The sequence below is a fragment of the Coregonus lavaretus genome (assembly GCF_964263955.1).
Source record: "Coregonus lavaretus genome assembly, contig: HAP1_SCAFFOLD_2823, whole genome shotgun sequence".
In the NCBI taxonomy this organism is placed as follows: Eukaryota; Metazoa; Chordata; class Actinopteri; order Salmoniformes; family Salmonidae; genus Coregonus; species Coregonus lavaretus.
This window is the reverse complement of record NW_028159151.1, coordinates 1-13507: the sequence shown is the minus strand read 5'-3', so window position 1 is coordinate 13507 and position 13507 is coordinate 1. Positions and strand designations below refer to the sequence as shown.

Here is a 13507-nt window from a genome sequence, read left to right as displayed (position 1 = left end):
TTATTGTTTCGTACATTTCTCTGTCTTTCTCTCGTAGAACAAATCACATTTATAATAGAACAACAAATATCTGAATTGATAATTTCCCACAGATGAGTCAATAAACTCTTAAACAGAAACTTGTCTTCAGCTATCAATACTAAATTTTAAGGCAGATTTCCACAAGTAAAGTGGCCAAAATTTGATATTGATATTGACCCATTATTATTTCTCTAATAACTAAAATCCATCAACAACACAGTACATGGGATAGACATTGACAACATAAAAGTCTTTTTTTTCTTTTTTGGTTACCCCAATTCAAAGTTTTTAGTAACATATTAGTACCATTTTACACATGAATAAAATATACTATATATTGTACATCGTTAAGAGTCTTCACTTTATTACATTTTGCCCTTTCTCACAAAGGTATTATTATTGCATTTCTATCAATTAACCACACAATCCTGTAGAAAGACACTGCTAAGTTTGATTCACCTTTGTGCAGGTGTTTAAATACAGTTACTGGTAGTTCAGAATCAGAATACAACATCACTTTGTAGGTGTCAAACAAACTGGAATGCAGGAGAAGATATCACATGTCAATGAAACGTACCGACAGGGTAACTGGAACAGTATGCCGGTAAAACACATTTGTATGCCAATGGACATACATGTACATGTACATTGCCTTCAGAAAGTATTCACACCCCTTGACTTTCCACATTTTGTTGTGTTACAAAGTGGGATTAAAATGGATTTAATTGTAAAAAAATGTCAAAGAGCTACACAAAATACTCTAAATGTCAAATTGGAATAAAATTCTAACAGCTATAAAAAATAAAATGTAATATATCTTGATTAGATAAGTATTCAACTCCCTGAGTCAATACATTTTAGCTTTTCATTTTGAATTAATTTGTTAAAATTTCAAAAAATATAATTCCACTTTCACATTATGGGGTATTGTGTGTAGGCCAGTGACAAAAAATCTCTATTTAATTTAGTTTCAATTCAGGCTGTAACAACAAAATGTGGAAAAAGTCAAGGGGTGTGAATACTTTCTGAAGGCACTGTATCTCTACACAGTCATCCAAAGACTCCAAAGACAATTTGAGCATTAAAACCATAGAGATCCTATAAATTACTATATATGGTTAAAACCGTATAGGAATCACATTCCCAATAGGTACAGAATGGCAGGGCTATGCTGCTACGCTAACTGGAATGTAATGTTCTCCAATTCCTGAAATATAACACTGGCCTCAACACTGTAATGGAGAAAGAATACTATCAACAAATCTTCTGGAAAATGGCAGTGAACATTTTACAAATTAGCTTTCAAGAAAGGAATTGTACATTTAACACTTTCAATATTATGTGTGCAGGTTTTAATTGGATACATATACAGTATACTGTTTTCGTATCCTTAAGTGCACAGACCCAATAGTGATGTCAAATTACAAAACAAAACACACATTGATTATTCCATGAACAAGATTTCCATTGTATACTGTAATTGATTTTTCAAAAGGATTCCTATGTTGAAAAAATAGAAAAAAAACATACAAAATACAAACTATTCTGTTAAAAAGTAAAGTTGCTTTAAAATCCATTTGGTTGATACAGATGTAGGATCTTAATTTGATCACACTGATGCAGAAATACTTTTAAAACTTGTAATGTATTTAAAGTTTAAAAATGCTTCTGAAGTTTGAAATGTCCACGTTAAAATTTCAGACTTGATTTTCCCTTATGAAAAATGTTTCAACCATTACAAAAATGTCCATTAATTATAATCCACACATTTCATGTTACTTCAGGATTATTTTCCTGCTGTAGCAAACTGGCTCAAATTAAGATCCTACATCTGTAATAAATTGGCCCACGGGTAGATAGACATAATACTATTAATTCATTGCTTCCTCTGTTGCTGGTATCACCATACATTGACATACATATAAAATAATCACAGTTTATGTTTCTTGGTTCCTCAATAGGGTAACATTGTTTCTAAACGATTTACGCGAGTTGCACACACACACACAGTCTTACATGACGAGAACGCATGGTGCAGCACAGTTCAGAGGTGGTCGAGTGTGGCACAATAGTTGAGTTATTTTCCACAGAACGGTGACGAAGCCAGTACGGATCACAAACTCGTCTCTCTGTCCAACTTTGAATCCTTCCTCTTATGTCTTCTCTCACCACCACTGGAAAACAAAAGGCTATGTGTCACAAATAGCATTAGAGGAGACACTACATATACCACTGAATTGACCAGCTGGATGGCATTGTGTATTGGAGCCCTGCGTGCACTTCATTGATTTGGGGTAATATTACCCATCATGCATAACCACCCTAGACATGCAGTTGTCCCCAACCACCACAGAGGCAAACCAAACCAGAGCATGCTGTGTGTGTGTGTGTCTGTCCACCATATGCATGCATTCATATTCCCCAAACCAGTGAGCGTGAAACATTCAAAACAAAGAGAGACGCCTTGAGACATTTGTTTAGAACTGAGTGCCAACTTTGAGTTGGTGTTTTTTTTACTGTGGATCTTTATGGGTCAAGAGATAACTGGTTGCTCCAGGGTACTTTAGACTGAAGTCCCATACTCAAACTCCGGGCACACTTGCATGACAAAGACCATCATATTCATATTGTCACCTCTACATCATACAATGATACACTGCACATGGAGAGACAAGATATGTAACACCATGCCATTGAGGATTGGGAGTCACTTACCTTTGGGATATCAGCTTCTGAGAGGTTAGGAAGGGGAGCTTATGATGGTAATGGAATGAGAAAGGATAGGAGTTAAGATAGAAGTTAATGATCATCTAAATCTCTACAATGGAAGGGCAGGTCAAAATCCACATTTGATATCTACATTAATATCTACATTAAATATGTTTTACAGTATTCACACCATGAATAGAATAGAAAACAGAAAAGTATTTGAGATTGGACAAGTAAATGGTCTGCGGCTAATATATAGGTCCAATAAATAAATGAAATGGCATTTTTGGTGAAAGGTATCTATTCATTAATTGATTAATTGATTGATTGGTGGACATTCCAACCTTTTGGAGCTTGGATCCTTCTTGGAGTTGTCACTGGGGCTGATACTATTCCACACGTTCCCGAAGGAGCCTTTGGACATCTCATCGGAAATGTTCACCGTAGCGGGATCGTTCCTACAAAACACAAAACCGAGAATGCTCTGTCAGTCACTGCATGTTCTCATAGGCAAGACATCCTCTGAAATGTGTTGATGATTAGGCCCTGATCTTGAATTAGCTGAAATCATGTTTTCTGTAAGTTGCTGGCACAAAAAAATGAGGTTGTGCCGCGGTATTGGCAGAACAATTGATACAATGCATGTGCAACATGGCCCTCTATTGTTTCCTTGCAATAGCTTGTCACCAAAACCTGTACCAGGTTTTTTTTAAACGAACTTTCTAGTGCCTACAGTCTCTGCATGTTTTGTTAGTTGGACTTACTTGTAATTTCCTTCCAGTGGCAACGTAACTATCCCCTCCTCCTCCTCCTCTATAATACTGGGCTCCTCCTGAAGAGAGAGAAATGAAGAAAGTGACTGTTAAATCACACTATTGCACCACAAGCCCAGATGATTGATAGAGTCATAATGTGCTAACATATCTGTATGGCTTCAATATGTTTAAGAGCACCAAGGACTGTTTACCTCTTCTCCTTCCTCCAGTTTCTTCTTCTTCCACTCAGGCATCAGGTCGTCCAGCCAGCTCAGCTCCTTCTTGGTGAACAGGAAGTCCAGCAGCTTACGGATGAACACCAGAGCCAACACCTAGAGGAGAGAAGCAATTCTCCTTACATTCTCCTCCTGTCAACTAAGTGTGGTGACACGTGCCGTACCTACAGTACATAAAGCTTAAGGTGAATACCGAATTAAATATAAAAGCAAAATAAATGTCTACATACTCAAAAGACATAACATCACTTTCTCAATCTCTCTCTCTCTCTCTCTCTCTCTCTCTCTCTCTCTCTCTCTCTCTCTCTCTCTCTCTCTCTCTCTCTCTCTCTCTCTCTCTCTCTCTCTCTCTCTCTCTCTCTCTCTCTCTCTCTCTCTCTCTCTCTCTCTCTCTCTCTCTCTCTCTCTCTCTCTCTCTCTCTCTCTCTCTCTCTCTCTCTCTCTCTCTCTCTCTCTCTCTCTCTCTCTCTCTCTCTCTCTCTCTCTCTCTCTCTCTCTCTCTCTCTCTCTCTCTCTCTCTCTCTCTCGCAGCACGCGCACACACACACACACACAGACCCCCCACCCACACACAACCCCACCCTCCACACACACGTTACCATCATGGGGAAGACGATGGCATAATTTGAGGTCTTGATGACCCAGAGCATGACCAGGCAGCTGAGCTGGATGATGGTGAAGAGGTGGACCTTCCTCAGCGGAACGTGTCTCAGGTAGATGAAGTCTGGCTGGTGCTTGGCCGGCATGCCAAACAGCTTGAGACGGTCAAAGAACTGGATACCTCTCAGTGAGGATGCTCCCATGTACAAGAACACTCCATACAGTACAGGCATGGGGATAAACTTGAAACAGATAGAGAGACAGCACTCAATTTAGTCTTCAACAGTTGTGTATGCGTGTGACTATGCTCATGCACGTGCGCATGATTGTGCTAAAGTGTGTGTGTTTGTTGTAATTGATCTCATGTATATCTGAGGTCTGGCCTTTGACCTCTGACCTCCCTCACCTTGAGGACAGAGGTCATGAAGACGGAGCAGCCCATGAGTAGGAAGATCATGAGGCCGGTGAAGCGCTGCTCTCTGATCCCCAGGAACTTGGGCTGTTCCCCGGGGGCTGAGCACTCTGACTCCAGCTTCAGGCTGTTGACGTGGGAGATGGAGAGGACGGTGGCTGCCACAAACCAGGGCAGGCCCATCACAGAACACACCCCCAGCATCACCCCCACCACAAACAGGTCCAGGTGGTAGCCACAGCCCTTCTGTTGATGGGAACCAGAGATATGGGGTTATAGCATCCATACTGCAGCGATACGGTAGTAGTATACTATAATACATGAACAATAAGGAGATATACTGTATAATGTTCAGATCTTTAATTATGGAGATATACTGTATACTGTTCTGATCTTTAGTTATGGAGATATACTGTATACTGTTCAGATCTTTAATTATGGAGATATACTGTATACTGTTCAGATCTTTAATTATGGAGATATACTGTATACTGTTCAGATCTTTAATTATGGAGATATACTGTATACTGTTCAGATCTTTAGTTATGGAGATATACTGTATACTGTTCAGATCTTTAATTATGGAGATATACTGTAGACTGTTCAGATCTTTAGTTATGGAGATATACTGTATACTATTCAGATCTTTAATTATGGAGATATACTGTATACTGTTCAGATCTTTAGTTATGGAGATATACTGTATACTGTTCAGATCTTTAGTTATGGAGAAATGAGGAACAGTATGCAAGGCGTTAGTTGAAATGGTAGCCATAGCCAAATGGGACAGAAATTAAACAGTCCCCTCAAAAATTGGGATCAAAACCCCAAAATAGAATCAGCCTTTAGGGGTTTGACGGTTAATTATATCATAATAATGACCTGTTAAGTTTTGAATTTCACATTTTATCTGTGAAAACTATTACCACCATATAGCAGTAAAAGCAGACACAGTAGAATGACTTGAATTGGCAGCCATTACCTTCAGTTTGTGTTCCTTCCTGTTGATGATAACAGCAGTGATCTGTTGGTCCATGAAGATGAGGATGGTGCAGAGCAGGGCAGGGAGGACCGCGATTATAGTGGTCCACCACGGGTTGCGCCCTATTGGGTTCACTATCCAACCACGGTCGTCTCTGGTTGGCTGTGGGAGGGAGTGAACATGATCATGATCTGTGTGTGTGTGTGTGTGTGTGTGTGTGTGTGTGTGTGTGTGTGTGTGTGTGTGTGTGTGTGTGTGTGTGTGTGTGTGTGTGTGTGTGTGTGTGTGTGTGTGTGTGTGTGTGTGTGTGTGTGTGTGTGTGTGTGTGTGTGTGTGTGTGTGTGTGTGTGTGAGTGTGTGTGTGTGCTCACCTTGAACTTGTTGGGGACCTGCAGTTTGGGTGAGGGGATTCCCAGGGCGTAGTCCACTAGGACCATGGTGAGGATGGTGATGAAGACAGCAAAGTCACTGATCTGGGCCCTCACCTGAAGAACAAGAGAAATTCACAGTCAAACTAGGAACTGAGCTTATGGTGAATCTCCTATTTCTCAGTGGCATGTGAATGCAAGTTAATTGTCTGTAACGTCTTCACTTGTCTGCTTGGCGGAACGGTGTATCACATCTATCTTGTTCAGGTTGTCGTTGTAAAAGATAATGTGTTCTCAATGACTTACCTGGTTAAATAAGGCAAATAATAATAATAAAGCGCAAGTAAGTGTAGGATCTCTTAGATGCCACAAGGGGGCATCAGTACACTGGAAAATAAATTCTTACTCCTGCAGCACCCAACAGCACTCATCGACATATCATTGAAATATAATGGGTAGATTTCCATATTATTTCTCAAAATGATGTACCAGTAGGCGGTAGAGCACTGATACATCCACCAAAGTCTGAGAGATTATGGGGCAAGCATCAACAATCAATCAAATATCATTGAAATCCCTGCAGATGTGGCTACCGGTCCACATTCCTTGCACTCAGGAATTATGAGGTGTAGTTGGACGTGCCTTGGTGGGGAAATAGCGGCTGGTCTTGAACTCCTTGAGGAAAGCAGACATGAAGACAGTAGAGAAGAAGAGGACCACGGACCAGAAGAGAACGTCAGGGATGTAGGGGCCGTGGGGGCCACAGGCGCTGCCGTCAAACTCCCCCCGGAACACAAAGCACTCCTATACAGGAAGAGAGAGCGACTGTAACAGCTGAACACAAAGCACTCCTATACAGGAAGAGAGAGCGACTGTAACAGCTGAACACAAAGCACTCCTATACAGGAAGAGAGAGCGACTGTAACAGCTGAACACAAAGCACTCCTATACAGGAAGAGAGAGCGACTGTAACAGCTGAACACAAAGCACTCCTATACAGGAAGAGAGAGCGACTGTAACAGCTGAACACAAAGCACTCCTATACAGGAAGAGAGAGCGACTGTAACAGCTGAACACAAAGCACTCCTATACAGGAAGAGAGAGCGACTGTAACAGCTGAACACAAAGCACTCCTATACAGGAAGAGAGAGCGACTGTAACAGCTGAACACAAAGCACTCCTATACAGGAAGAGAGAGCGACTGTAACAGCTGAACACAAAGCACTCCTATACAGGAAGAGAGAGCGACTGTAACAGCTGAACACAAAGCACTCCTACAACAGGAAGGTACGAGAGACCTGAGAAGAATCCTATATCTTTAACAGGATAGACTGGCCGTGTCTGAAATCTGTCTTGCCTACTACATACTAAAACTACATCCTGTGTACTAACAGTACTACATACTATTTAGAATGTACTGTTTAGTAAAAATGTATGCAATTAGCAACAAATATCAATATACCACTTATTTATACTGAGAAGGCGTCATCTAATGCAGAATCGCGCTTGTTCCCCACTATCACCTATTCTGATTATCAGCTGTTGTCAAACACACATGGGTGTGAAAAAACGATTATCTTCCTCAATAGTGTGTGGTGAATTCTACTTGACGAAAAGCCGAACTGAGTATGACATGCTGGCATTTAAAGCATACAACTTTTTGAAATTTCACATACTACAAAACGTTATATTTTCGCATATCCAAAAAGCCTACTATTTAGAACGCAAGTATGGGTATTTGGACATGGCCACTGTAAGGTATGAGTTACCTACATAGGAAAGATAAGAAGACCCAGTCAAAGTTAGCCCCTGGTCCCAGATCTGTTTGCACTTTATAGACAACTCCTATACACACAAACAGATCTGAAACCAGGATAATTAGAAATATTATGTTAAGTACAATGTTTGTGCATACTGCACAGTGCTTATATTCTGTAGTACTCTACCACTGACATTTCATATGGATGTCTCCACTATACATTTATTTCATGTCAATGACTCCATTTCCTCTATGCAAAGATTTGGACAGAATCAACGTGCATGAGTGCGTGCATGAGGGACTGGCTCATGCTGAATCATGTCTGTGTGAACCCAGTCATTCATGCACATAGGATTGAAGTCACATATTGTGTGTGTTTGTGTGTGTGTGCGTGTCATTCTTGACTGGCTTCATGCAGGTGCGCATATGTGTGTTGGAGTGAGATTGACACATTAAGCCTTCAGAGGTGTGACAGAGTCACAGTGAATACTAAAAGAATGCTCTACTGTTCTGACTGTTTCTCTATGGTGACTGTGCGTGGTTAAATCCTGTTGAAATCCTGCCTACATATCTTTAATCCTGTCACACTGTTCTGTTCGGTTCCCTCTGGGGAAACACATTGTACTATTAAGAGACAATGTCTATCCCTATAGCATCACACCCCTCTCCAGGGGATGGCTATTTCACCATGAAAAATACACTATATTTAAACAATATAATATTTGTAGCAATTTGCTGATGAGTGATGTTTTAGAAGTAATTGAGTAAGGTGTTAGTTACATCATGTCTCAATATTACATCAGGGGGTGGTTATTGGTCAATAGTCCCCCGTGGTGCCTGACCCTGCACTGCACTATAATACTACTGACCTCTAGAAGTTAATGTGATGATTACACAGTGCAGCTGGGGGTCTACTACAGAAGGAGGTAGTCAGTGACCTTACAGAGCAAGGCTTCATCGCCCAGAACCCAAGATCAGGGCTTTTAGGCTTCAAACCCCTCTTTACCTTGACCTCCAGGCTGGTCCAGTTGACCTCTGATGCAGTGATGTTCCTGTCCTCCCAGTACCTCAGAGTGGAGTTGCTGGGATCCTTTGGCTCCACACACGCACACCTGTCAGAGCACAACACACACATACATGAGTGCACACACACGTGCACACACACGTAAACACACACATATAAACAGTCACACACAAGCCCGCAGACACACACATGCACAAGTACGCATGTATGAGTACACACACGTGCACGAATAAACACACACACACATTTGTCATCTTGCAGCCTTAGTCTGCACATGTCAACACATCTGTGTCCTTATAGTTATTCCACCTCAAAAAGCACAAGAAAGAGGATTTTGAAACCCACCATCTCAGATTGTTCTGAAATCGCTTCTGTAGTTAGAAACTGATAAGGTTAGCATTCCTAAAATATAATTTTTCTGAAATATTATTTGATCTCTGAGAAATTAAGGGATTGCACCCAAATTGGCCATTTTAATTTATAGGATTCATATGAGCAAAAGCAATTGGTTTTCTACTTAAAGTTGCAAAGAGAATATTGTGATCCATTTAAGAGACCAGCAAAATTGATAAAAGGGTGTGGTGGCAGTAGCAGAAACAGCGGCATCTAGTGGGCAAAACTTGGTACTTTCACACTAATTTTATGGTATAGAATGCAAGTGACTTCAATGGCTAATAATTTCTCTGAACAGGGGAACAAAACATCACCATATTCATAGGGAATACATTACAAAGGATGAAGATGCAATACTCCAAGCAGCAGCTCCATACTACGTTTCAGACATAGAGAACTGATACTGTATACTGGTTGTTGGGCTGAGATTGGCGTGGGATGTGGGGGGTCCGTGGGTGGCTTTTGATCATTTTATTGGATACCTCATGTCTTACTCATTGTTAGGAAGAATTATGGTCCAAATCGAATGTTAGGTACTATATTTATTGAAGATCCTATAAATTAAAACGGCCAATTTGGGTGGAATAATTAGCTTAATTTCTCAGAGATCAAATTATTAATTAAGTTTCAGGAATGCTAATCTTGTCTGTTTCTAACTACAGAAACGATTTGAGAATAATCTCAGATGGTGGGTGACATGGCTTGCTGAAATGACATGGAATGAAACATGCGGATTAATCTCTATGACCTCACCAATGTGAACATTAACATTTACTTGACCGTACATTACATTGACTTAGAACGATTACATCATGTATTAATGTATGTCCCTGGATTTACACATGGGATTATTCAGCATACTACAATAATCTTGTAGCATTACCGAAAAACTGGATAAACTGCCCATATTGCCCATCTGTGCTTTGATGATGTAGCTAGCTAACACCAATGTGTACAGGACTCTGGTAAACAGTATGTGTTAAAAAATTAATAAAAAATGGACTGTTGTCCACCTGCAGTATTGTAGGTCGAGTAGTACTTACACTTATGAATGCTACTTAAACAAAGAAGTACAATTTATTCCTACTACTACTAGTTCCACTTAAGAGTAGCGGTAGTTAGTGGGGTCCTGGTTCCATTAATGAGTACACTCTTAGAAAAAAGGGTTCCAAAAGGGTTCTTCGGGTGTCCCCATAGGAGAACCCTTTTTGGTTCCAGGTAGAACCCTTTTGGGTTCCATGTAGAACCCTCTTTGGAAAGGGTTCTACATGGAACCCAAAATAGTTCTCCCTGGAACCAACAGGGTTCTACCTCCAACAAAAAAGGGTTATTCAAAGGGTTCTCCTATGGGGTTCTAGATAGCACCTTTTTTTCCAAGAGTGTGCTACAGGTTAAGAGTACTAGTTTCACTTATTGGCAGTTAAAGGAGTACTACTAGTTGCACTTACAAGTACTGGTAGTTAGAGGAATACTAGTTCCACTTATGACTATTTAATCCACTTATGACTATCAGTTCCACTAACGAGTACTATTTCCATTACTTACGAGTACTGGGTGAGTTTCTGAAGGTTGTTGTTCATGTTGATGGGGTAGTGTTCTCCCAGGTGGATGAGTTTCTCCAGGGCTTCGTAGATGAAGATGATGCAGATGAGCGAGGCGAAGGCCTCCTCTGTGAAGCGGGTGATGTAACAGACCAGGGAGCTAGCATCTGTAGCCACTAGGAGCAGGCAGAGGAACGCCGTCCACAGGCCGATACAGGCCCTCAGGGAGAGGTAGGACAGGTCATAGTCCCTGTGGACAAACACACACACATGTAACTGGTGGGATGCGAACCCCCATCTCCCACACGGAAGACCAACGTCTTAACCATTAGACCAAAAGGACATTTCTTCTTGGGCAGAGGTTATCACCGATTTTCACACGAGCATACACACACACACGGACACACACACACACACATACACACATGCATGCACACACACACACACACACACACACACACACACACACATACACACTTGACTGCAATCCAAAGTCCATGCATGAATGAATGACTGGGTTCGCACAGACATGATTCAGCATGAGCCAGTCCCTCATGCACGCACTCATGCACTTTGATTCTGTCCAAATCTGTGCATAGAGGAAATGGAGTCATTGACATGAAATATATTTATAGTGGAGCCATCCATATGAAGTGTCAGTGGTAGAGTACTACAGAATATAAGCACTGTGCAGTATGCACAAACATTGTACCTAACATTGTCTGCCAATATATTTCCAATTAACCTGGTTCCAGATCTGTTCACGTATATAGCCATAGTCATAGTCCATGTGGACAAACACACACACGTGTAACACTCGGAAGACCAACGTCTTAACCATTAGACCAAAAGGACACTTCTGCTTGGGGCAAGGTTGTCACCAATTTTTGCACGAGAGACACACATGGACACACACACACACACACAAACAAACACACACAGCCTTAGAAAAACCCATACATCTATACTTAAAGTCTTCCTACATGCCAGGAACAATGTACTGCAGCCATGTCACAGTGATGAGAGCAGCTAAGACAATGTGACAATGTATCTGAAATGGGGCAAACTCACTTGCAGAATTTGAAGAGAATCTTCTCAAACACTAGAACAGGCCCTGTGCTGCCTAGAATGGTGAGAGGCTGCCCAGCGAACAAGGAGTAGGCTATCCCCGTCATGGAGGCTCCAAACAGGGACTCAATTGCACTCTGGCCAAAGAGGAAGAGACAGTAATAGGTTAATGGATCACAGGTTGCATAGCACTTTTCATAATAACTACACCTGTGAGTCTGTGCAGTCTTTATTTGTTGAAGTTGGATATCTACTGGGGGATACAGCAACTAAAACATATCCATCTGTTTAGAGTTCAGCTTCATAAGGATACCATCGTCCTTACCTAATGTGTGAATGTAAAAGTGCTTTATTGTTGTGCATAACTACATCAGAAATCCAACAAACAAATACAGGAAGTAGGCCTTCAGAAAGTCAGACTGTTCTTCTGCCATTTGTAATAACATTTGTCTTACTATGCGTCCCTCTGTGGCTTCCCCCAGTAGTCCTCCGAAGGTGATGACAGGAGACATGCAGGCACAGTAGAGGAAGAGGAAAGAGGCCAGACACTGCAGGCTCACAGCGTCCGTGTAGTCAGACAGGTAGTGGGGCGCCTTGCGCTTGATGTCCATGAAGAACCCTCCAAAGAACCTGGAAATGACACACACATTAGTGCATGTACACATGCATACACACACACACACACACACATACCACCTTAGTGAACCAGCATCAAATACCATATGAAGTAAAAGGAGTCAAATGTGTTTCCTTTCATTTTTCAGTTGCTTTTTTAAACACATTCCCACAGGCCACACACTAGGAGGAGGGATGGAGAGAGGAAATATACAGGCACATGGCGACCTAGCCGGAGGCGGTTGCCGGGGTTACGGTGGGCGTGACTTTGAGTGGTATTTCAGCCGAGTCGGGGATGGATGCTATGCTGTGGCCCTCTGGGAGATCATGGCTCATAGCAGAACTGGGCTGCAGGCCAACCTACTGTACCGTCAGGATGAGTTCCTCAGAGACCTACTGTAGCAGGGATCACTTACTACAACTACAACTATATCACTTAAAAACCCATTATATACAGCATCACTTACTACAACTACACATAGCCTACTGCCTCCCTCTAAATATACTGTATTACACTACTACAGCTTTCTCCTTACTCCAAATACACTCTACTACACTACTGTAGATACCCAAAACAAATTACACCTACAATAAAGTATTGTTAATAAAGTTGTAACACTTTATTGTTTGTGTCCATAAGTGCTTATAAGCTACTGCTAATAAGACACTAATAATTCATGAATTCATATACATTATTTTGCACTGTTAAGTATTTATTAGCATTTTAAGAGATTAGGTAACTTTATTTACAGCATCAAAATGGAATGCTGTAGGGTATTAATATTGAACAAATTATAGCCTATAAACAGCACTTAGTTAAAGCACACTTAGTGCATGTATTATAAGTGGACATGATTATATGATGAACTTATAAAAGCTTAATAATAGATTCAAATCAGCCCTTAGTTAATGCACACACAGTTAGAGCATTATATGTGGACATTTAATTGTACAATGAAGTGTTACCAAAATAGCTAGAGTGTTTTCCCCAGTGCTGTCGAGGCACATTTTAATAAGTGATGCT

General features: G+C 41.0%; 1 protein-coding gene across 1 annotated transcript; it reads right to left on the bottom strand.

Moving 5' to 3' along the window:
- Positions 1-2134: 2134 nt before the first annotated feature.
- On the bottom strand, positions 2135-12498 carry LOC311123233 (sodium-driven chloride bicarbonate exchanger-like; the record flags this gene model as incomplete). The annotated part of the gene is made up of 13 exons (XM_084197491.1): positions 2135-2195; positions 3075-3188; positions 3495-3562; positions 3698-3817; positions 4321-4563; positions 4728-4979; positions 5716-5877; positions 6087-6200; positions 6726-6887; positions 8849-8954; positions 10805-11050; positions 11872-12005; positions 12324-12498. Coding segments are annotated over 13 exons (1957 nt in total), but the record flags the coding sequence as incomplete, so codon positions are not given.
- Positions 12499-13507: the final 1009 nt, after the last annotated feature.